The sequence below is a fragment of the Nesoenas mayeri genome (genome assembly GCF_963082525.1).
Source record: "Nesoenas mayeri genome assembly, chromosome: 26".
Classification (NCBI taxonomy): domain Eukaryota; kingdom Metazoa; phylum Chordata; class Aves; order Columbiformes; family Columbidae; genus Nesoenas; species Nesoenas mayeri.
Genome location: NC_137552.1, coordinates 6,270,707 through 6,296,077, shown reverse-complemented (window position 1 = coordinate 6,296,077; position 25,371 = coordinate 6,270,707). Strand labels below are relative to the sequence as shown.

Below are 25,371 nucleotides of genomic sequence, written 5' to 3'. Positions count from 1 at the left end.
AACAACCCTTGAAAAATGGCTGGTTAAAAAGAACAAGCAAACAATTTAACAGTAAATGGAAGGGTTCCTTCTAAAATCCCCGAAAAGCAGCGTTTTGTGGGTTCGGCAGGAAAAACTTACGCCTCGTGCCAAGCGGGCAGGAGGTCTGAGGCCTTGGGACGGGCGCTGGGCGGACACAGGCTGCTCTGCTCGTGACCACGGGCCAGAGCGTCCCTGCCAGGCTCCAGAGCCCCTGGGCCTGCAGTACACACCAGATGTGCACTGTCCAGTAAATCACCAGCCAGGGCAAAAAATGCACATCAGGAAATAGAAAAGATGGTGAAGAGAAGCCATCTCCAATCCTCCTGCCACGCCAAAGTCGGACACTCAGAGCCACAGAGTCACACAACGGCATGCACTGCACACGAAGGTTTGTCCCGGCTTTGCTGCATTAGCAGCCGCAGAGGAAGGTCCGCGGGGAGAGTTTCCCCTCGGGGAGGGAAGCACAAGCGCACGGCCACCAAATGTGCAGTTCTGTCAACTAACATCTGTGGAACAGCCACTGGGCCTTCACCAGCCAGAGGAACCAGGTGCTTTCGTGTCTCCACCCATGCAGCAAGGAGGATTTTTTAGAAGCCTCGGGACACGTCCACGCAGTGCAACGGAGCAGCATTTAACCAGAGACCCTTGTTCCTAAGCCCCTGGAGCGTGGAGTTCACTTGCTGCTCACGGAACAGCCTCTCTGTGGTTGAAAGGACAACAGGACCACCAGTTCTGGCCATGCCACACTGCATCATGTAGCAAGACAGTGCCTGATCAGAGAACACAATCCAAAACCTTGCCAACAGAGTTGGATCCAAAAATCCCAACATTCTGGAAAACATGCTGAGCCCGGGACCCTCGCAGGGAGGAGACCACCCTGTCTGCTTGCTAACGAAGCAATGGAGGCAGTGCTGAAGGGAACACTCCATTCACACCATACAGGATTCAGAAACCCAAACCTGACTCTGCGACTCCCTAGGGCTGCAGGTCACAATCTGCCCTTCCTAACTGGACACCACGGGGGCATGTCACTGCCCTGGCAGCGAGTCGATACGCTGACGTGCCCCCCCATGAAAACCACATCACCAGCTCTCCGCAAGACAGCCGCCCTGCACTAAGCCAGGCAAACAACTTCAGGACAGGCACCCCACCCCATCCACCCAAAAAACTCCCAGAGGAGCAGAAGCACGGCTGCCCACTGCTGTCCCTCCGGCCCCAGCTGCGCTGTGCTGCTCCAGGAGGGCTCTGCCCTCCCACATTCCATGTCAAGCACCCGTCTCCCTGCGGACAGGCCCCTGGACAGCAGAGTCCACACTTACCTTGCCACCTCCGGGCTGGTGCTTCAGGTTTTCAGTTGAGCCAATTTTGGACTTGACGTTTTTCAGATCAGGCATGGGTGCAGCTGACGGCTGGATGCGGCTCTTGGCGGACGCGGGGGATTTGGGTGGTGTGCGAACCACTGCCACCTTCTTGGGCTCCCTGGCTGGTGGGGTGGGCAGAGAGGGAGTGCGGGAACGGCTGCCCGGGGTCCCGGGAGAGCCGGGGCTGCTGTAACCGCTTCTGTCTCCAGACTTCGGCTGCTCACCTGGGGTTTGCACACAGGGGAGGCAGGTCAGGGCAGGCAGGTGGGGTACGCGCCCCCCACGGCCTGGGCCCCGGCCACCCGCTGCTCCCACTGCAGACCATGGGCAAGGGGGACACGGGGCCTCTTTCTGGTACTTCAGTTTGAAGTGAAATCTGTGATTAAAGGCCATTTCCTAGCATCTCAGAACGATGACGGTCTTCGTTGTCTGACTCATTGTAAGACTCCCCACCCCAGTGTGACATTGGCGTGCATGACAAATCACAGACAAAAGAGACTCAGACAAAACCCCTTTCCCATCAGAAATTTGGAAGTAGTTTTACAAAATTACTTCATGCAACTAAATAAGGTTGATCACTGAACAGTTTAAACAACCCCCAGTCTGAAATTAAATGAAATGAAAGGAGGAAAAAAGTCTCTTAAACATCACCTTTCTCAGACTTCGCTGCTGCAGGAGGTGGTTTTTTCTGCTCCTTTCTGCCTGTTTAATGAATGAGAAAGATGCTTAAACATAATAAAGCTGGAAATTTAATTGATTTAAGGTTTTATGCAGCTCTGGTTAAATATGAAATATATATACATACAGTGAAATGCACCATTTTAATGGAAATTCACAATGCCTAATGGTTTCTGGTGTTTTATTCTCTGAGAATAATGGGCTAATCTCCCTTCCTGCAACCGAAGAATTGATCCTCTTGCCCTGGTCTTTGAGTAAGATAGCCAAGAGAAAGGGAATAGATGGATCAAACAAATGGAGCGGCCTAAATCTTCCAAGCCAGAGGAAAACCCGAAGGGATAAAGCAACTGCTCTCTCCTACGCACTGGCAACTATAGCATCATTTCGGTTGGAAAAGACCTTTAAGATCATCGAGACCATGAATGGAGCAGATAAAGCAACATCCAGAAAGGCTCACTCAGAGGAATTGTCCCTGGCTCTGCCCCCACAGCCCGTGACACGGCTGAGCAGCTCTGAACGCCCACGCGGACGTGGCCGTGCCGGCCGCGCCCCGCTCAGCGCCGCACGACCCCTGCGTGGCGGGCGCTCGCTTGGTCACGACGCCCGGAGCGCCCTGAGGCAGAGACGCTGCGGGAGGCAGCGCCGCTCCCGCCATCGCTCCCGCCATCGCTCCCGCCATCGCTTACCGGAGCTGGGGGGCGTCTTGGGCGCCGTGGGCGTCTTTGCTGGGATACGCGTGGCGCTGGTCGAGTTCTTCTGTGCCTGCCCGGCTGCGGACCGCGGCGCGGCCGTCTTTGTGCCACCTCTCGCCTCCGGGCCCTGGGAAGGCAAGGGGGAAGAGGCCGATGGAGAGTGGATCTACCTGGGGATGGGCCACCACCTGTCGTGGATCAGAGCCACAGGAGACCCTCCTGCTTCCTACCCTGGCAGCCCAAGGGAGCTCCTGCGGGTCTCCCCAAACGCAGTGATCTGCAACGTGCCCGTTCCCCCCGCTTCCCGTCACGGCACCCGCCACAACCGCTGCACAGTCACGCGCAGGCTGGCAGAGCGGCCGCGCTGCTTTCCGTGTCAGCTCCTGCCCTCAGCTGCGTCACTCAACATACACTCGGGCCTGGTTAAAAAGCATGTTCAGCCCCTTTGTTCTCTAGATTTCATTGCTTTGTTTCCCCTGGTCTGTGAAAATTTTGTACAGAAGATACATAAATCCATTGACTAGACAAGAGGCTCCTTTCAGGAGTACAGTTCCAGACGCCAAACAGAGAGAAGCGCCTCCTTTATCCACACCTGTAATACACTGCTGTGACATGTCCATCATCTGTCATGGTGTTGAACACCAATATGCTATTCACTGTCTCCTGATCCCACAGAAAAGCCTCCCCAAATCCACCGCTTCCTAATGCTGGCCTGTGTACAAAAGCTGATGAAAAACACGCAGGTGTCGGTTCACTGGTCCCAGGGCAGCGGGGAGCCAGAGCAGGGCCACAGCAACCCCTGCCGCCGTGAAACCGCGTCCTGCTGGCTGCGACCCGCAGCCGCCGCTCCCTCCCTCGCCATGGGGGTGTTTGTACAACTAAACACCACAAAGGGAAACTCCCAGCTACTTTTTACACTGCAGAATAAGCCACGGATGTGTGTTCATTTCCTATTCCCTGTGTAGTACCTGGCAGCTCTAACTCCAACACATTTCAAATACATCTGCTGTTTACAGCCAACACACCCATAAAACACAGCATAAAGCTGCAAAACCAGGAAGAGCACAAAAGAGTAAAAAGGGATCTGAAAATGCCCCAGGGAGACCAGGTAACACCCCGTGGCAACGAGGTATTTTTGCTGTAGCGCAGAGCAAGGGGACTACCTGCTGGTGAGATGGACCCAGCTGCTTCAAACACTGAAACTGGAGCCCAGTCTGACCATGGCCACTGGAAGGTGAAGGAGCAGCACATCCCATCCCCTCCACTGAACAGGACATGGAGGCGGCACAGCCAAGTCAGACTTAAGGTATTTCCCAAGGCACCTTCACTTTGCTGACATCCCATTTCCTTACCTTGGCTTTTGTTTCTTGCATTCTTGCAATGGCAGGTCGGGGTGTGACAGAAGGGACTCGTTTAGAGGTGGAAGCAGGGCTGGAGGGTGTTTTCGAAGGGGTTGTGCTAGAGGAGGTGTGTCGTTGGGGGGGGATGGAGGGTCTGTCGCCTGGGGGTTTGGCAGTGGAAGGTGAGGATTTCTTAAACATGGAAACAAAATAAAATGGGAACAAAAAAAATCAGTATGGAAAGGAAACAAAAGGGGATCACTGAGGTGGAGCAGGATTAGAAGGTGCAATAGGGAGCTGGGTGCGGGGAGGCGATGGTCCCAGGGCTGCACCGCTGGGTACGGGACACCTCAGCTCTAACGTCCCACACAACACAGCACCACCCCAGCCCCTTCCTGGAGGACGTGTCACCCGTGAGAGCCTGCCCCTGCCACCGCCCTCCACACCAGGGCTGCGTTTTACCACCCGAAAAGCTGTTTACCCCCAAACTCTCGGTGTGCTCCACTGGCAAAGATGCTGCAGGTGCAGCACTTCTGGGAGATGCAGATCATGGTTCCCAGGTCCCCTAAACTCAGCACATCTGCTTTAACAACAACGGGCCGCTGGTTTTCAGCAGCCGTCTGGCTGCTTTCTGGCCTCAGGCTGAGAAAATGACCCCCTAACCACCCACCCAGCGCCACGTTTGGGGGTTTGTTTCAGATTTGGTTCGCTTCCTCGCTCTCACAGATCACCGTGGATTGCACCCTCCAAACCGGGGCGAGGGCAGGGAAAACAGAACAACACTCGTGGAAGACGGAGGGGAGAACAGAAGGCGATGGCAAGGCTTCCTAAGAGGCACAACGGCAGCCCAGGAGAGCAGGAGAGGGTCAGAACACGCACACACCTGCTGCGTACACGTCGCCTCTGGTTTGGTGTTTCAGCTTACCTTCGGTTTCTTTTCCTCAGCTCCAGTCCCTTCCTTGTCTTTGCTGTCAATACGACCTGACAAACGGACACACACACAGTTACACTTCTTAGGACTGGTCATTAAACTCTAGAGAGGTGAAAGCGTCTGCGCTACAGCAACATGCATGCTGCACGGGCGTTCCGTGTTTCTGCCCTCCTTTCAATTAAATACTATTCTTAGAAATATTACAAAGTCACTCATTTCTTGCAGAAATACTTCCACATCGTAAACACACTCTTTCTGGGTTAACAGATTATCGTGTGCACAGGCAGCAGCGTCAGTCATCACTGCAGCATCAGACACACGCAACAAGATCTGTGCGAGATCATTTTGCCCAGATTTGCAATCGGTTCAAATAGCACCTGTTCAGCTTAGGACCAAACAGTTCAACCCTGAACGTGAGTCTCCCTCTCTGAAACTCCCGTTGGTTCTAACGATCACACAAAGATGCAAATGGAAGGATTCCCCAATCCTAGCGGCACCAGGTTGCCCAGGACCTCATTTAAAGTTGCCGCTCAGCGTGTTAACCTGGCACAGCATCGGCCCCCCCCGCTGAGGGCACCCCCAGCCTCCCCCCAGCGGACACTGCACCTCGGGCCCGAGCTCTTGTCCTGCGTGATTTGTACAGAGCACAGAGTGACTGGTAATATTTCAGTGTTTTGTCCCATTAGTCTACGAGCACAACAGATTGCAGTATTACTAATTAGCAGATTAGAAACAGGGAGGAACTAATGCTTGTACTGTAAGGCACTAACAACAAAGCCCCTTTTCCCCATCTTTAGCTAATTCCTCTCTAATCTGGGTGGAAAAGCTGCTGACACTCTCCCCAGTGTTTTGGAAACTTGCTCTGGGGGGTCAGACCTTTCCCACTGACACGAACAATGTTGCTAATCCAGCACTGATGATCCTGCTGGATGTATTACCCTTCCCAAATTCAGTCAAACCGCAGACTGGAGCAAGGCTGGAGCTGGACAGCCATAAAGTATCCGTGTCTTTGAAGGAAAAGACTATTATGTAATTAAAGAAATTGCTCCTATGGAATCGGAAACCAGCTGACTCTGTGCAACCCATCCCAGCCCATCATCGCTTTCAGCCTCCAATGTGAGCAACAGCAAGCCCTGCCAATGCCCGGCAGCACGTGCGAAGCTTCCTGCTGGCTTATCAGGTACAGAGCAAGAAAGATGTTATGAGCTTTAACTCCAATAGAAAAGGCTACATTGACAACTTCTTCACAAAGCCCACGCAGCAAAGAGCACGCTTGTCTCTGCTGCAAACCAGAGAGACGCTGAGCGGGACAGGCCCTGCGAACCGGGACCCGAGCAGATGCTTCCTAAGAGCACTGGACGCGCCCTGTGGTGGGCAAGTCCAGCGGGCTGCAGACCTTGCCCCCAGCAGCAGCCAGGAGTGGGTATTTAAGGGAAAAGGACAAGGACAATACAGGGCCTTTTCCATGGTTAGACCTGTCACCTCACCTTTTTCCTCCTCCCTTCTCCACAGGAAAGCCAATGCAAAGAGTTATTGATCTGGACAGTGGACACATGCACACCAGATGGCACACGTCCCGCCGGAGGAAGCCGCAGCGCGCGCCGCGCCAGCCCCGCGCCGGAACAACGCCCCTCGGCCTCCGCCTTCTCTGGGAAGGGGCCAGGTGTGAGTTAAGGTGCCCGCCCCACAGATCCAAGGAAATCAAAACCAAAACAGGTGAGCGAAGCATGACGGGGGACACGCCAGCACCATGCAAGGGTCACGAAACCAAAGCTTGTACACCGGGACACCCAGGATTAAAGTAAAGGGGGAAGGAGAGGGAGGGAGAAGCAGAGGCACTTTGTCGATCCGTTCGCAGCAAAGGTCCGGGCCAGTTCCCAAGCAGCAGGACCCGGGGTGGCAGCAAGCTGCAGGACTGGCTCAGGCAGCCTTGTCGTGAGCAAACCGCCAGCCACGTGAGCTCGGGGCAAACGCTGCACACACCTTTGAGGAGGGGGACGCGACTGACGGCTCTATCTGCAACACGGGCACCAGGTTTCTTCGTGCGCATCCAGCATTCTCCTGTACCTGGCACAGTGTCTGCCAAAGGAGCATCTTCGACTTCCACACCATCTTTTAACTCCGCAGGGAGTCTGGCTGATTCTAGCAGGGGGTCAGAATCTTCTCTGTCCCCAGGCTCAGGTTCTTTTTGGGAGACGATTTCAGAAGGCTCTGATGGGGTGACATCTGTGTCTTCTTCCCCCCGCAATGGCTGTCTACTCTTCTCTTGGTCCTCTCCTGCTTTATGTGATTCAGTTTCAATAAGAAGTGCCTCTCTTGGAATGCCTCTGAGAACATCTTTGGACTTTTTTTCTCCGAACTCATATTCTGTAGGAGTTTCCTTGGCTGTTGCTGGACACAAACCCACTTCAGGTCCTGGTGAAACATGCTGACCCACCAGAGAAAGCAAATCCTGTTCAGAAGTTTCATCGACATCACGGTCCTCATCTCTCTCCCATCGACTGGCATCTTCTTTTAACGGGGCTCTGGCGCACAAAGGAGACGGCCCCGCGGCTCCTGCCCGCCCCGCAGCGAGCACAGCGGGACCCCGCTCTCCCAGCGCCGGACGCGCACCAGTGCCTTTCCTGTCTCCAGGATCCCACAACTCATTGTTGTCCTCACCAGCTCGGGAGCCTTGGTACATATCCAGGGGTATTGGGATGGTGACCTCGATCCTGGCGGGAGCCGCTGCTGAAGCCTTCATTTCATGTGACAGAAGAGGCTGCGGAAGAACCCCAGCGACCTGCCTGGCGGGCTGGTGTTCTCTTTTCACTGCACCTCCCACGCGCTCCCGAGGGCCGGGCTGCGGCTCCGCAGAGCTCGGCTCCCCTGCAATTAAAGACGCAGGGTACGAAGCACGGGCAAACAATTAGCACTGGCATGTCAAATAAATAGTCAGACATAGTGCTGAAGAGAGACTAAGGACTTCTGCTATCAAACTAAGGGAGAAAGCCAGTCCCACATCGCCCTGTTGAACAGACAACTCACGTCTACAGTGGTTTTTGCCTTTAAGGAAACTGTTCCCATGGGAATCGGGCACGGTGGGAGCCCAGACTCCTCCAAGGACCTGGTCCCTCCAGACACCACCATCTGCCCCCCCTGCACCATCAGCTGCTTCAGCTACAGAAGTTTCCAGAAGCCGAGAACAGACCCATTTTCTGATCTAAGATTGCCACTGGACCACCTGTTTGCTGGCCAGTGACCACCTCTTCTTGCCTCAAGGGCCTCAACAAAACAGGCCAGACACCTCCTGTCCTTCACGAGCTTACAAAATCCCTCAAGCCCTCGTCTCTGAGGAGACACTCATGCAGACACGGCACCAGTTATATCCTCCCAACGTTCCACGCGTCTCTGCTTTGCTCCCAGAACATGTCCGCTGCTAACGAGCTTGGGGAAGAGCCTAGATCAGAGTATTCAGTACTGAGATTCAACTGTTGATTTGTTAGTTTAACAAACAAGATTAAAACAGGAAAAGAAGAAGTCAAGACTTACTCGGTCTTTTATCAATGTTCTTCCAATTTTAAACATAATGGTTACCTGAAACTACCACACAAAGACCTCAGAAATTGTGGTTTAAGAGAAATCCTTAGCTGGCACTTATTGGCAGGTAATATTTGAAATGTGGCATCAAGAAACACCTTTTATAACCTCAAGCATTTGAAGGGTGTTTATGCAGCAGCCAACAGACCGTCCTGGCTCATTTCTTCTGCAAATGAACAACACACGAGCGCTAACGACCACCGGTGCAGAGGTGCGGACAGTCGGTCCATCAGCTGTACTTCCACACTCCAGGACCTGCTGGTGGTTCTGAGGTGGACACGCAGCACAAGGTCAAGAGCTGGTACAATCAGAAGACACATCTCCACCTGAGACTCCAAAGGCATTTTAACACGCTCCATCTCCACTGCAAAGACCATTTTTTCAAATCCCATAACACAAAAAGTGAAGGTCGGTAGTAACAAGATATCCAAGACTCTGTGTATTGATAATCACATTTTCCTCTGAGTCAAACAGAACTATTAAAAGGAAGCAGTGCATTACTAAAAACCCACTTGCAGATAACTAACAATTTACCGAAGAACCTAGAAATGTCATATATAGGTTATATCAGAGCTCCAGCTAGACGTATGTCCCCATATCTGACAGCTGATACCAGAAAGGTCTTATTAAAAATGTGGTGGGAAACAGCAGCTAGAACCAGGGTGGCGGAAGAGAACCTCACCCCCGCCAACAATCTTTGGTTATTTTTTGTAGTGGTACCACTGTTTTTTAAAATACAGAAGACTTATTAGTCCAAGAACCACTGGACAGGCAAGCAAAGGTCTTATTTTAATTGCAGGGAGCAGACTGCACGTAACTGTATTATCTGTGTGTGGAAAGCAAAAACTACCTGAACTCTGCCCTGAGCTGAGAAAGTGAAGACCTATTTACCTCTTTAGAAGACACGGATGTTTGTAAATGCACTAATGCAGCCAAGAGGAGGAAAGACGCTGCCCAAGCAGCTGAAGGAATGTATTATGTCTTTATTACGTCTACTACACAGAAAACTACCTTACCAAATAGGGTTTAACTAAGACTTCAGCCAGCACAGCAGAACAGCACGATGCTGCACTCCTGCAAGCCAGACAGCGATACTAAAGTGAGTCTGAGCCTGTGAGGCTGCCCCACCGAGCACAGATAAGCCCTGGGTGCTCTGGGAAAATCCCGTCCTGAGGCTTTTGGTCCAGTCGGAGTGGAGCCCAGAGGCCCAGACGCCGCGGAGCCCCTGGGTGACTCTCAGGGGCACGACCGGTGCCGCGCGAACGCTCGCTGCCCGCCAGGCCCGGCTCTGCAGCCACGTCCCCAACACCGGGATGAGGAAAAAACTTTACAGTCAGGGCAGCAACGAGCAGGCTCCAGACATGTTTTAGGTTAGAAAGCGACGTAGTAACTAACAAAACAATTCACTCCTTTCACGTGTGACATGTAGGACCCAAAATGACTCGGTCTGATGCTGAGCAGTTCCTCCTGGCCAGCTGCACTATCCCGGCTGTTCACCAATTTTTCAAGCCCAGAGGATGCCCTGTTCTGTAGCCAGACAAAGAAGCACCAGGGCTTCAGTCGCCTGAGGGGCAAATTTGGTGTATGAAAAGCTGCAGCTCTCTGGAAGGAGCACGTTGGAACATTAAAAGCATGTATGACCCTTCCCTGCCAGAGCAGGAGAACCGCACAGCTGCTCACACAGGGCAGAGCATTCGCATCACAGAAGAAAACTCCCAAGCCACCAGCAACCAGCACGTGTGGGCAGCAACAGCAGCGTCCCCGAGACAGACGATTCGCTCACCTTGAACAGCATCTCCTGCCGCGTGGTCCTCCAGGGTGGGGGTGGCTCCTACGCCCGCCTCTTCAGCTGGTCCCCGTCCAGAGAAAGAACGGGAGAAACATCGTCAAAACAAGAATTCAGTTTAAGCATGTCTCTGGATAATGTATTTAACTCCCTGCTGATTCCGCCCATTGGTGCTGCATTACGAGCAGGGCCGTATCAGAGAGGAAATCAACCTGTGCCCGCGACAGATCTAATGAGATTTATTCAGCCTGTGCTACCCGCGGCGGGCGCAGCGTCGACCAGCGCAGCCCCGGGTGCTGGGTCAGCTCCGGCTCCTTCGCGCAGAGGCGCAAGAAACAGCCCGCCAAGGAGCAGCGAGACCCGCGGATTGTGCTCCCTGCTCGCGGCCAGCACTGCAGGGCCAGCGGCGCTCGCGTGAGCCCCTGACCCCGCAACGCACTCTGCTGAGGCTACTTGACACCAGTAAATCCAAGTCTGTCTGATATAAATCTGACACCTCAGGAACACTGGTATATTAGAGAAACACATTTTTCTTCACAGCAATGATGGTTTGTCTCTATCAGCACTTTTTCAATTTATTATATGACTACTTTCAAACCAGCTTAATCAATTATTTTGTACGCCACAGTTCTACAGTCAAATCGGAATTTTCTCAGTTTTCCCCACTTTCTCCCGAGGAGCCGAGGACCCGCGGCGCGCTCCCGGCGCCCGGCGCGGCGGAGCCAGCCCGCACGTCCTCGCAGCCGCCCTGCGCCCAGCGGGGCTCCGCCGCGGCCGGACACCGGCAGCTCGCCCAAGGGAACGTGCTGTGGGCTTGTTTCAGCGTTTGGGAGCTGGCAGAACCCTATTTGCACCCACTGGTCTTCCCAGGTCCTGCCTGAGGCCTCCAGGAAACGCCGGCAGCCATCGCGCGGGGACACACGCTCGCGGGTCACACATGCAGCACGGCGGCAGCTCCCTCCCTGCTCCCTCTGCCTCGGACAAACCCCCGTCCCTCCCTGGGAAGGCAGACCCAGGCGCAGTGACTCGCAAGGAGCATTCAGGCTGAATTAGCCACTTTGCTTTCTCTGCATTATCCTTAAAATGCGCCAGCAGCCGAAGAACTGCTGCAGCGGCCTTGTCTGCACCGGCCACTTCAAAGAGAACCGCAGGGCCGGGCCGAGCGCGGTCCTGTAGCGGCCGGTAACCGGCTCGCCAGCGCTGCGGGGCTGCTGGCAGCCACCGGGCACGGCCGGGATCGGCAGGAAAGCATTTAGCCTGGAGACGGGAGGAGAAGCCACCAGAGACACCAGATAGAAAGACTGTCAGATGTGGAGCTGAGAAAGAGAGAAGGAAAGCCTGCGGGTTTCCCCCAGGACGGGGAAGGCAAGAGGACAGCTGCAAGCTGGGCGTTTCTTCCGCGTGCCGTGGAGAAGCCGCTCGCAGCAGAAGGAAAGCACGCCTGCGAGAGGTTTTGCAGTGTTATTTTTAAGCACTAACCAGTCCAGCTCTCTGCTCTGTCTGCATCAAGAGATGAAACTGCACCTTGGTTTCCCTCACCTGTGGTTCCTTCTGGTATCTCCCCGTGCTGTTCGACACCACCCTGATCCTCGTGGTCTCCTTCCTCCACTAAAGGTGCTGTGGCATCTGAAAAACAACGCAGCTTTCACACAGCCTTCGCGTGGCAAACCCCGTGGGGTCCAGGACGCGCCTGAAGAACGTTTTGCTCACAAAAGCACCCGACTCCGTCCCTTGAGCCAGCGCTGTGGAAGGACACAACTGAGCACGACGCAGCAAAGCCAGCGTCACAAGGACACCGTGAGCCGCTCCCTCTGCCGCACAAGCCACGGATCTCCAGCGTACTTCTCACGCAGCTGAAGGCTTTAGCACAAACGCTGTCTGAAAACGCAGCCACTGGTGCCTGATCCGCACGCACGGCAACGCTGTCTGCACGGGGACACGGCCGGTCTGGAGCAGGACAGAACAGCTCCCACTGGACCCCTTCACAAACCATCCACGTGCTGTGGCTGCACCGCACTCTGCGCAGCCCTGAGGCACCTGGCCTGATGCACCGAAGGGACGTCTACTCGTCGTGACAGTCCTGACACAACTGAAAGAGGGACAACGTGCTCTTCTGCACCAGCCAGGGTTTTCATGCTGCTTTACTGAGCTGCGTTCACAGGAACAGAGCCACTGCACAGGCCGCCGGCCCACCCACACCTGCAGCGGGACCGGGCTGGAGCTGGTCAGGATCTATGTCCACTATTCCTATGGATAAATTCTGCAAACTAATGCCTGTCCTTGAAGTCTCCAAGAGACAGATACTTGCGATTAAAGCAGCCAGAAGAACACAAAAAGTGCAGTTAATTAAAACAGTGAGCAAGTCTCTAGACCACTTCGGAATTAGATTCCTTCCACAAACACGGTATTCAGATAACACTATGGAGCAGCTCAGACGTGCCCTGAGTGCTACTAATATGACCTTTACATCAGCACAAAGTTTTGTTTTATGTATAGACTCAGCCCATCTCGTCATTCCAGCACGAATCACGCTGTACTAACGAACATGTAAATACAGAGGGGGCAAAAGGAGAGCAGCGAGATGCAGCTAACGCTGCAAGGGAGCGCAGCGCGCGGGACGGGCCGCCGCTGTCCTGGGGAGCGCGCAGCAGGGGCCGCCCGGCCGCGCCAACAGCAGCTCGCTGCTGCTGTGTGAAAGGCCTTCAGGAAACAAACTGCAAGCAACTTCCTGGACTATAACAAACACTTCACCTTCTCTTGCCTTCTAACCCACTCTCCACCTTTAAAACTCATTATCTTATTCTGCAGAGTGGCAAACACCGCCTGTGACGAGACTAGTGAAGAACGTTTGTCCAAGAGTGCAGCCGCTCTTCCTGAGAAACCCCAGAAACCAGAAAAAGGCACAGCGAGTCTTTCGCAAGGTTCACCACGACCCCATCCATCATGGTTTCAAAGCAGTAAGTCAAAGAGCTCCCACCTTCCGTAGTTGGGGTGCTCTTAGCGTCAGATGTTTCAGACACAGGCTCATCCGATCCATCATCGACTGGTATCTGAAGGGGATAGCCTGGAAAACATTCAAATACTTAGAACAACTCCGTGGCTACGAATTATCGCCTGAATTAATGAACTCTGATTGCCCAGATCCACAGCAGCAAGAAACTGTAACTGGAGAGTATAAAACACCTGAGCTAATAAGCAAGCAAAGCGTGAAAATGCCAACCAAAAAGTGCCAGTGTCGTCACCAAAAGGAACAAGCAGGAACCCATCAGCAACAGAAAAGCCCAGTAAACCGGGCAGCTAGAGACAGCAAAGCATGGCACAAGCAGGAAAGGAGATCTCAGCAACGTGAGCAGAAAAGATGTACAACTTCTGAGCTGCTCTTGTCCTCTTCCACTCCTGGCGCCCTGGGCCGCCCTCCCCGAGCGGGCCGCCGGACGCTTCCGCGCCGCGGTAACTCCGGTAACCGCAAGCAGCAGGTCTGTCAGGAGGCCGGCGCAGCACGTCACGCTGTGCGAAGACTTGGCTGCAAAAGTCAGCTTTCAGAAGAGCAGAGAAAGAGGCACAAGTCTCCTCTCCGCAAGGAGTCTGGGCAAACAAAACAGTGAGAACTGGAGAAAAAGATTTGGAAAAGAAGATTCAAACTAACATAAGCAAAATCCCTGGGCACTTGTGATGTGCGAAGCTGAGGCTGAGAGGAGCTGTCCGACTGAAACGCGCTGCAGAACCCGGGCTGAATGGATGCTACGGACTCTCTCCAGGACAGAGACAACCCATTTACCTGGTGTCAGCTCTGTCCAAAGCACCTCAAGAAAAAAACACTAAGATGATGTTGTCATGGAGCACAGCCCATGGGAGTCCCGCCAGGTCTGCTGGCGTTACATGGGTTTCCAAGCTCAACTGTGGGTCATGGTGGAATGAGAAAGGAGAGGCTTCTTGAGAAATGCAGGTCTGAAATATGGGACAAAATACTCTTGCACAGCCCACTTTCCCAGAGCTCTGTTCAGTTCTCTCCATCTCCCTGCGCAGGTGAGAAAAACAGGCAGCAAGCAGCATCCCTGAGCTGTGTCTCCAAATAAAAGCAGTGCTGTATTTGTACAAAGTAAGGGGTGAACACAGAAACACACATCTGCAAAGCTGCAGCAATAAGATCTTCACTGGTCTAGATACTGGGGGTTGTTCTGCTCTTGCTGGGCAACGATCACAAACAGCAACAGTTTCCTGTGACTACGAACATCAGAGCATCTCATGGGCTACCCCCGCCCGCCGGCCGCAGCCAGCTGGCCCACGGTCACCTTGCAGACACGCGCGCCGTCTCCTGGACACCCCCAAGGAGCCCTCGCACCGCCACGCTGGCCCCGCTGGCCCCATTTCGGTCATTCCCTCAGCAGGGGGCAAGGCAGGTCCTTGACACCATCTCCGGGAGGCGCTCACCTGATGGGATGTGCTTCTCCTGGCCGGCTGCGTGATCCTCCATCGCGGTGACGTCCTGACGCTGCTCCGCCATCTCTCAGCAAAGTGACCTGAAGAGTGAAAACCAGCACCCATCAGGCAAAACCTGACACGAGATGCCTTGAGATGAGACCAAGACGATTTTGGTTTGTCAGCCAGTTTCCAGGAGCATTAAACATCCTATTGCAAGCAATCAGGCAAAACCAGCCAGCCACCTTTCCAGCCTCTCTAAGAAGACAGCTACTGTGCTCCCTTCTGCTGACGAGCCCTGAAATCACACCCCTGCGCCTGGGAAAGTCGCAGCTCAAGGTACGTGTTATCTCTTGGGTTTCGCACCAGTGCTGAAACACTCCGCGAAGCATCTAACTCTAGTGCCTCCAAATGTTTTGTCCACAGTCATCGAACGGAGGAGGACAGCGGGAAGGGGGTTAACGTGCCAAACTGGGTTCTAAAAGGGCCAGACAATGCTCTTCGGCAGAGCTGCTCCAGGCCCGCAGGTCACAGCAAGTCAGAGGACAGAAAACATTCACCCGTGGGTATGAACCAAAAGAAAAACACCAATTTTGCATTAAAGACATATAAAGGAACAAATGTTACCTGTCAACAAAGAGAAGGTCTAATTATTCTTGCACAAGCAAAAGCATGTGCCAGTCACTACATCTATCGGCATTTTGTCACTGGTGATCACCAGGAGCAACGTGGTCAGTGCAGACGAACTGCTGCTGCTCATTCCAAACTCCTTCCAGCACAGCTCAGCTCACTGAACATCTACAGATATTAACATCTTTGCTTCCCAGCTGCAGACCCTGAGGCCAACCCTCACAAATCCGCTGTGCTGGACTTAAATGGGGCTGTTTCCTCATTCTGCCTCCTTTCCTCTCTTCCTCCCACCTGTGCTTCTGGACAAGAGCAATTAGCGTGTCCCCGGCCCCCCGGAAACACACAGCCCCCCCCCGCCCCTGACAAGAACCTCCCGGCACAGCCGGCAGGCAGGACGCCCAGCCGCACGCCGCTGCGCTGCCGGCTCCGCGGCCGGCGCCCGACACCGCCAGAGACCGGCCTCCTGCGCAGATCCGGACCTGCCCCTGGCACGGCAGCGCTGACCCGTGATTCAGCAAAGGCCGCTGGGTCTGCTGGCGGGCGCACGGGGACGCCTGGCCACAGAGCGGCCACCCCGGCCACAGAGCGGCAACCCTGCTCACAGAGCGGCCACCCAGCCACAGAGCGGCCACCCGGCCACAGAGCAGCCACCCCGGCCACAGAGCAGCCACCCCGGCCACAGAGCAGCCACCCGGCCACAGAGCAGCCACCCGGCCACAGAGCAGCCACCCTGCTCACAGAGCGGCCACCCCGGCCACAGAGCAGCCACCCTGCTCACAGAGCGGCCACCCCGGCCACAGAGCGGCCACCCTGCTCACAGAGCGGCCACCCGGCCACAGAGCGGCCACCCTGCTCACAGAGCAGCCACCCCGGCCACAGAGCGGCCACCCTGCTCACAGAGCAGCCACCCCGGCCACAGAGCGGCCACCCGGCCACAGAGCGGCCACCCCGGCCACAGAGCGGCCACCCGGCCACAGAGCGGCCACCCCGGCCACAGAGCGGCCACCCGGCCACAGAGCGGCCACCCCGGCCACAGAGCAGCCACCCGGCCACAGAGCAGCCACCCGGCCACAGAGCAGCCACCCTGCTCACAGAGCGGCCACCCTGGCCACAGAGCGGCCACCCTGCTCACAGAGCGGCCACCCGGCCACAGAGCGGCCACCCCGGCCACAGAGCGGCCACCCTGCTCACAGAGCGGCCACCCGGCCACAGAGCGGCCACCCCGGCCACAGAGCGGCCACCCCGGCCACAGAGCGGCCACCCCGGCCACAGAGCAGCCACCCTGCTCACAGAGCGGCCACCCCGGCCACAGAGCGGCCACCCTGCTCACAGAGCAGCCACCCCGGCCACAGAGCGGCCACCTCGCTGAGCAGCCAGGGCCGGGCTCCGCAGCACCCAGAGCAGCCGGGGGTTTCTGAGGCGAATGAGCTGGCCAAGGGGTTCCACGCTGTGCTGCTCCCGGCGGGGCAGACGCAGCCCCTGTCCCACTGAGCTCCACGCGTGGCAGGATTCAGCCATTCAGGTAATAAATTGATACAATTAAAGAGAATTGAAACCTCATCAAACTGTATATTTTAGATTAGACTTCTTAAACAAAGATGGTCTGAAAAGTGCACATTTGAAAAATTACTTTGAATTCTGAAATAAGTGTATAATGATAATGCTATTTGTTTTTCGCAGGGAGGAAGGGGAAATCCCTCTTAGGGAAAAACACATTAAGGGGAAAAATGTTCTAAAAAAGTGTAAAACCAGCCACACCTTGAAGCAATGGTTCAGAAACGAATAATTACACCAAGGATAGCTACACAGAGATAAACTTTGGCAGCACCCTCTGCATGACAGATAAAGCACAAACCCTCCTAAGAATCTTATCCACTTCCACCAGAAGTATTCTTGCCAATCAAGGGGACACTATCTAAAACAATTAACAGCTGCTCCAAACATCACACCTTCAAACCCACAGCCCGCCGTCACAGAGAAGAGGCGTCGCGCTGCCATTTGGAGCTGTGCAACAAGGCCCATGAGAAGGCAAGAATGGGGCAAAGGCTTCATTCCAGACACGGGCACAGACAGGGCACGGGCACGGACATGGCACGGACATTTTGCTTTGCTGCCCAGGCTCCCCAGCAAACCGCCACCAAAGCCTCCAAACTCTGCCAGGGGACACTGAGATCCCAAATTAGGTCAGGCAGCCTCAAATCTTAATGACTTGGCAAAAGGTTTCTCCACAAGGAAAGGTAAATAAAAGCAGGCCTGAAAACAACGTACCCTATTGAGAGTGGCCCAGCAGCAGAGGGAGAGGAACGCAGATGCCAGGGACCACACAGCTGTGCTCGGCGGCAGCCAGCCTTGCGTAATCTGTGCCGCACGACATCGTTAGCGCTGTCACAAAGGAGCACGAAAACGCATCCCCGCAACCCTCTGGTGCCAGGAGATGAGCGCTCCGCGGGGCCGCCCGGACCCGCCTCGATGGCCCCAGCGCACCCAGAATTGTTCCCGTCACAGGAGGAGAGGCAGAGTCTTGATCTGCAGCAATTCAAACTGCACAGCTCCGGGGATCGCGAGTCTGGGGACTTACGGCTCGATTTACACATCACAAATCCCAAAATAAACTGGTGTTCCCAGATCTGTTTGCAGCTGGTTACCAGACACACACTGGCAAGAAAACAGAGGAAACAGAATTTTCGGTGGAAGGTGAGTGCAATGCTTTGAGGAACAACTGGCTGGCTGGCACACTCTGGTACCCGTCGCGGAGCCCAGCTCAGCAGCTCCGGATTTCACACGCGCCACGAACCGCCCAAGCGATCCCCTAGGTCACCTCCGGCGGGTGCTGAGTCCCACGCCTGCCGCAGTGCTGTCTCACGCCGGTCCTTAATCGGGGGACAGTAAGCACCCACTCGTCACTTGGAAATGAAAATTCAACAAACACAAGCTATCTTAGCTGTACCTCTGAAAGGTGATCAAACACAAACAGAGTTGTAAATAAAGCATCATTCCATCCGAATTACTTAATTAAAGCGCTGTGAAATAACATCAGCCTGAAAGGCTGTTCATAATTCATAAGCAACTTCCTTTTCATCTCCTTTGTGTGCTTTTCCAAGTACTGTTTTTCCAAGAGGAATATATGGACAGTGATCTCATTAATCACAGGCAGCGCCTGACATGCAGTGAGCTGAGAAATTACATGGACTTTCAAGTTATCTAGTCAAGAGGCTGAAAAATATCTTTCCGGTTCAAAGACAAAAGACTCTTAGAACAACAGCAAGGAGCTGCATTTTTGAGAGAATTTCTTTTGCACCTTCTTTTTTTCACATTTTTTCCATGTTATAATTTAAGCGACTTTCTGGGGGCCCGGAGCTTCTGACACGTTTTTGCGGGGCAGGACGGGCCTGGGCTCGCGGCACAAGAGCTGTGAGGCACCGGAGCCTCCTCAGAGCGCCAGCCCAAAGCACAGCACCCGTTTGGGACCTAAAGGTTACTGAGACCCGGCAACAAACAGCTCCCAAAACAGTGGGTGACACACTACCACACCTAGAAAGGAGATGGGGGAAAGGTGAGGGTGGGAACAGGACAGAGAAGCCTCAAGGAGTGAAATGCCACAACTCTCTACCAACAGCATCAATAGAGAACAGAAGAGCCGGGTTCCGAGACACAAGAGCTCTGGAAGGTCAGTGAAAAGCCCGTGCAAATCAAAGCTCTCCACACCAAGAGCTCTGCAAGCTCTAACTGCCGGGGTCACCAGAAGGCCTGCAGGGCACGCTCGTGGCTGGAGAAAAGCCAAGGGATACTCCCGTGCCGACAAGCTCCTCAGTGCTGCTGAGAATTACACTAACAGAATCTGCCATCCCCGATCAGCTCAGGCGCAGCGCGGCAGCTGCCTCCACGCAGGGTGGCGATTAGGAGACCGGATCATCCGGGCACGCAACTCCAGCCACGGTCCGAGCAGCCAGAGATGGGAAATGGTTCTACCTGCACATCTCTGCCCAAATAAAGGGGCACCACAAACGAGGCCTCTTCCAGGACCAGGAATGTGCTGGGCATCGGCTGAGGGAACATACACAAGTTTTGCAATGTAGGAATATTAACACTAAATCTTGCATCAGTTGCTATTGACAGAAGAATAAGGTGGTTTATGAAAGACATGATGTTATTCCTGTTTTCCCTGCAAGGGGAACAGAGGTGGAAAGGCTCGTCACAGCCGCTGGGGACAATGCGGCCCGGAGGGTGGGCTGCAGGACACCGGCCGTCTGCGCCAGCGGCACCGCGCTCGGGACGCGGCGCCGGGAGGGCGGCAAAGCTCCCTTCACCTCAGCGGGCCCATCGGCGCCGCCACGGCAACCTGCAGCACTGCCGGCCCCTCGCCTTCTGCCCCTTCTTGCCTTTCTTCTGCACTTTTTGTCTGGCTCATCCGGCCAAGTCAAAACGCGCGTTTTGCAACGCTACAGCAGCTTTCTGTGGGCGCTGAGGGGCTGCCCAGGGCGGTGTCAGCACTCCGGGTCTCCCTGCTTATTCCATGCTATGATGCAAAGATCAGGCCTTCGCTAAGTCCACTAACTTTAGCTAGATTAAAGCTCTGACCAGAGGGGCTTACAGGGCAGCAAAAAAGGAAGCAACAGTAGTTTTAAGGCTTGCCCTGTCTGTTCAGCAGGCTCTTCCTGAATAGAAGGAGGAGAAGCCGCTTTAGCAGGGATTTACTAGACTACCTTTGGATTTCTTCCCAGCCCCCTGCTAGAGCATCTTGCAATCAGTGCATTTCACAGAGACACAAGATGGTCTATGGGCGGATAAACTCTTCCTCCCCAAAACGCTGCTTGCTTGGGAAGCCTTTAAGCAGTTGAACATGTAAAGCAGATCAAAGAGGAGGCAGGAGATCTTATTTACCAGCTAATTCTCTTTGACTCTTCCCATCCCAGGCTCAGCTCAACCCGCTGGAAATCAGAGCATCTTCCCTGCTGCTGCAGGATGTAAGGCGGGCTCACTGGCATTCAGGATTGTACCAGCCATTATTCACTTAACAGAAAATGGTGGAAGCCTAATATTTCCTCTGTGCTGCCTCTCAAAGGCTGTGCCGCGTGCCGAGATGCGGCTGAACTGCTCTTTATGGCAGCCCCGGTCTGACCCACCGGCTGCCGCCACCCAAAAGGACAGAGCAGGGAAAGAAGCACAAGACAACGTGTTCTTAGCATGCTACCTTCCAGCAACAGCAGAAAAGTGATGGCAACGTGTGCCTGGATGGGGAGAGGAGAAAGAAGAGTTGCTAAAAATGCCGCTGGAGTCTTCATTAATTAAGACAGGCGATGGCGTGACAGCATTCTGTCACATCAAAAACCTTCTTTACCGTGGCTGGCAAATCACACGAGGTGGAAGAAATTGCTTTCCTGAGAGACTGCATTGCCTGAAAAACAACAGACAGACAGACAGACGCCCATCCCCACTGAGGGACAGCTGCCGCGCCCCTGTCGCTCACGTGGAACCACCACGGAGGACGTTCCCACACACCCAGCGGGGAAAGGACCTGGCAGGGCTCATCTGGTCCGTGGACACTTCAATCTACTCCAAGCAGGACCATTAGTGTGGGCAGCAGTTTCTCACGGTTACCACAATTTTCTTCATTAATATGAGGTCAGAAACAAACCGACAGGACTTATTTTATGCTCTGGTGGGTCCTCTCCCTCAGCTCCGCAGCACTGGGCTGCACCGCCAGCCCCCCGCTGCACCGCCGGCACCGGGCTGCACCGCCGGCCCCCGGCTGCACCGCCGGCACCGGGCTGCACCGCCGGCACCCGGCTGCACCGCCGGCACCCGGCTGCACCGCCGGCACCGGGCTGCACCGCCGGCCCTGCTGGGTGTTGCCTCTGGCTTGAGAAAGACACCATCGAGACACCAGGCACGTGTTCATTGCTTGCTTTGATCTCGGCTGCTTCTCTTCCCTTGATTTCACCGTGCTGACAACGTGCGGAACCCTGACAGAAGTTCTGTGAACAGTCAACGCCGCCACAATAATGAAGATATTAAATATAAAAGATTCTTCATGCCATAGCTCTAGCCTACAAATGTGAGTGATCCTCATCAGGGTGGATGAGACAGAACCAGCAAGTGCTGTGGACATTAATGTTGCAGGAGATTTTCTCAGGGCAAAGAAAACACTCAAGGTATATTCCCAGATTGGGCTTTCATTTCTTAAGTTATTTTGAGCTGTTTCAACACATGGATAGAAACTAAAACGATGAGAACAGCACCATCTGCTCCAGCTACTGCAACACCACCATGGCTGGCATCACTTGCAGCGACAGAAAGCCTGTCCTAGGGAAGAAGCCACGTTAGGGGAGTTTCCTAGGGAGCACTATTTCACTTTCACAGGACCCAAGCCCGCAGGTCTCCTGGCTGCACAGACTGCTGGTGCAGAGTGGTGTCAGTGTGCTGGAGCAGAGGCTCCCGCTGCGGCCCCGGGGGACGGGGACGGGCAGGACGCCTGCGGGGCCCAGCAGCGCCCGCGCCCCGGCGGCGGCGAGACCCCGGGCGAGCGCCTGACACGCACAGAACAGGCGTCACCTGAGAACACACAGCTCAGCACAGGGACGAACCACCACCGCACTGCCCACGGTGCTTATCCACCGAGACATTACTTGATACCCACATGGGCCACAAAATACCCTTTGGCTCCATGGTGTCCGGTTCCAGCACCCCAGAGATGACCGGCAGCACTGGAGCGCTGCAGGGCGCCGTATTGGGACAGTCTCTCTGTAAATACAGGGGAAGGAAAGAGTCGTGGTTTTGACACACTGCTTTCTTACCTCAGAAAGAAATGAACATGTCATAGCCCATGAGCTTTCGGGGCTTTTGCAGGACTTATCCTCACCCTGGCAGTCACTATGCAACCAGATAGGCCTCAGACAAGGCGATATCAGCTTCTGTCTTGCTTTTCTGCATTATTTTTGCTTTTCATTACTAAGAGACACTTCAGATGAGGCCAAAAGTCAGATTGTGTTTCCTCAATGTCTTTTATTTTTACGGCCAAAGACACAAATAATAGGGCATTCATCAAGCACTTCTGCTACACTTCCATCTCCCTTGTCTTCTTATTGCATAACAGCAGAAAAAAGCTGTTCCCTCTAAAATGTTCACAACAGTATTTATTAAAAACTAAAAGCAGTATGTTTTTACTGAATCTGCAGCAGTAAGAAGATAAATGCAGAAAAAAAATCCCAATCTGGAGCTTCTCAAGAAAATCCCCGCATCATCAGGGGAACATGGCTGGGACGAGAGCACGGCGCCCAGACCAGGGCCGGGACGAGCCCACACCCCGCAGTGCACAGCCCCGCTCCGCTTCGCTCCGCCCCGCAGCGCACAGCCCCGCAGCGCGCAGCCCCGCGCCCGCTCCGCTCCACCCCGCAGCGCACAGCCCCGCTCCGCTCCACCCCGCAGCGCACAGCCCTGCGCCCGCTCCGCTCCACCCCGCAGCGCACAGCCCCGCTCCGCTCCACCCCGCAGCGCGCAGCCCCGCGCCCGCTCCGCTCCACCCCGCAGCGCACAGCCCCGCTCCGCTCCGCCCCGCAGCGCACAGCCCCGCGCCCGCTCCGCCCCGCAGCGCACAGCCCCGCGCCCGCTCCGCTCCACCCCGCAGCGCACAGCCCCGCTCCGCTCCACCCCGCAGCGCACAGCCCCGCTCCGCTCCACCCCGCAGCGCACAGCCCCGCGCCCGCTCCGCTCCGCCCCGCAGCGCACAGCCCCGCGCCCGCTCCTCTCCGCAGCGCACAGCCCCGCTCCGCTCCGCAGCGCACAGCCCCGCTCCGCCCCGCAGCGCACAGCCCCGCGCCCGCTCCTCTCCGCAGCGCACAGCCCCGCTCCGCTCCGCAGCGCACAGCCCCACTCCGCTCCGCCCCGCAGCGCGCAGCCCCGCGCCCGCTCCGCTCCGCAGCGCGCAGCCCCGCGCCCGCTCCACCACAGCAGCGCGCAGCCCTGCACGCTCCCGCGCCCGCTCCAGCAGCGCGCAGCCCCGCGCCCGCTCCGCCCCGCAGCGCGCAGGCGTGCGGCGGACATGGGGGCGACTGTCAACACACCACGAGTTAACAGAATGACAGAGCCAAAGCTCTTGCTTCTGAATCAGTGAAAACCAACAGAAGCGGCATTTGTACCTTTATTTTTCATAACAAGGGAGCACGGTTTGAACCAGGCTGAGGCACGAGACAACCCTTCACAAGTGAGTAAGGACGAACAACAAATACAAACCGTTACGCACAAAACGCGTCCCTGCTGAGCGCTCGGCTGTCTCTCTCTACCTGGTCTCCCCCCGGTTCGGGCCACTCGGGATCACGACCAGGGGGAGTCGGTCTGGCCTCGATTCCGGTTTCATCGAGGCTATGAGCACATTTGTAACAAAAGCGGGTGCAGGCGGGTGAACAGTGACAAGCTACGCGGGAAACCCAGATGACAAATTCAGCCAAAGAGCTGTAAACCCATTATTTCTCCTTCCAGCCCAAAGGGTAAAGGAGGAGTAAGTTTAAAAATTGGAATCCATCTGCATTCCATCCTCCACAGGAATCAGCTGGAAGCCCAGTTGGTGCCCATCTTCCTCCCCACAGGGATGAAGAGTGGAAACGGTCTGAATTTCAGACTGCCCCAAGTCTAGGAATTCAGGCTCAATCTTCTGCAGTACATTTGTTAAAAATAAATGAGGTGCAATCAGTCTCCTCAGGGATTTTATCCCCTTTCAGCTCTAAATGCAGCTCTGCTGTCACATGTATGATATGTATAAAAGGACAGCCTGGTTCGGAGCCTTACTTCTTGCTTAAAATAATATTGCTCCTGGTCTAGGGTTACGAGGATCCATTCATGTTCAGTAAGGTCACAGCCTCTCTCTAAATCACTAATACAAAAGCTGGAATAAACAGGGCTGCGGGTATTTCAGCAGCACTGCTTTTTATTGCCGTGCATGAGCAGACAGCAGCTGAGGCGGCCTGGCCACGCCAAGAGCCACGGGCCGTGCACGGCCCCGCCACCGCAGCCCCCGGGTCCCCTCTGTGCCCCCGGGTCCCCCCCTTGTCACAGGACGGGCCCAACGCCCTCCTTTCAGTCCCACCCTTTCTGAATCTGCTCTCTCACTGACGGGCAGCGGCAACAAGCGACACCACAGCTTGGGCAGTAGATCTTTAGCTGGACTTTCACTGCTCTCCTTTTTGTACCCAACAGCAGCATTTATTACTTCTGCTTGCATATGCCTGCCAGGCTCTCCATTATTGCACCAGAAGATGCCAAGGGAAAGGCATGCAGTTTCCTGTCCAATTTGGAGATGTCTGTTGTTAAAAGCTACTTCTACAAACCCCTCCAGCCAGCTCCAGAGCAGCATTTATCATGCTGATGAGGCAGCAGGTAAAACCACATATAAAGTAGTAACTTCAGAGGGCAGAATTTGCCTGCCCTTCAATTCAAAGTAAGTGGGAGCTGAATAAGAACCACAAAAGGCAATTCTGCCTTTGGAGTAAACCCCAGCTTTGGACTCTCTAACACCTCATGTGTGACACCACAAGCTACGGGCGGAGAGCACACGAAGCTCCTGGAACACAACCACACAACCCAGCTTCATCGCTGGTCTCACCTTAAACCACAAGGTAACGCAGGCTCAGCAGCTCCTGCCCCATCACAGCCCAACCCGCAGTGGGAGGGCAATAAACACTCAGCACTCAGCACAAGGCGGGTCCGCACCAGGACAGGAACACGAGCCACCTCTACGTCTCTTTGGCTCCTTTTACTTCTGAGCTGGATGTGTTCACGGAACGTGGGAAAGACCTCTTCAGACTTTTTTGAGCCATCTACAGACAACTTGAGGAATTTCGTTCTGCAGCAAGTGACCTGACGCACTGACGAAACCCATCTGAAATTACACCAGGCGCTTCCAGACACACTGGTGGGACAGGAGCTGACGGAGCCCCAGACC

The 25,371-nt window shown here is 55.0% G+C and overlaps 1 protein-coding gene across 9 annotated transcripts in view; it reads right to left on the bottom strand.

The window, feature by feature from the left end:
* MAPT (microtubule associated protein tau) overlaps positions 1-25,371 on the bottom strand; it is a 44,555-nt gene that overhangs the window by 11,631 nt on the left and 7,553 nt on the right. For 5 of the 9 annotated variants that reach the window (XR_013923332.1, XM_080359645.1, XM_080359644.1 and 2 more), the window contains 10 exons: positions 14,820-14,908; positions 13,366-13,452; positions 11,928-12,014; positions 10,386-10,451; positions 7,007-7,891; positions 5,018-5,073; positions 4,105-4,284; positions 2,747-2,879; positions 2,034-2,084; positions 1,341-1,606 (listed from right to left, as the gene is read on the bottom strand). Coding sequence is in view for 8 of the 9 variants with exons in the window: in XM_080359645.1 (XP_080215771.1) it covers positions 1,341-1,606; positions 2,034-2,084; positions 2,747-2,879; positions 4,105-4,284; positions 5,018-5,073; positions 7,007-7,891; positions 10,386-10,451; positions 11,928-12,014; positions 13,366-13,452; positions 14,820-14,892 (1,884 nt within the window). In the remaining variant the exon portion in view is untranslated. The remainder of the gene's footprint in view (positions 1-1,340; positions 1,607-2,033; positions 2,085-2,746; positions 2,880-4,104; positions 4,285-5,017; positions 5,074-7,006; positions 7,892-10,385; positions 10,452-11,927; positions 12,015-13,365; positions 13,453-14,819; positions 14,909-25,371) is intronic. The other 4 variants (XM_080359647.1, XM_080359649.1, XM_080359650.1 and 1 more) reach the window with 3 other exon arrangements.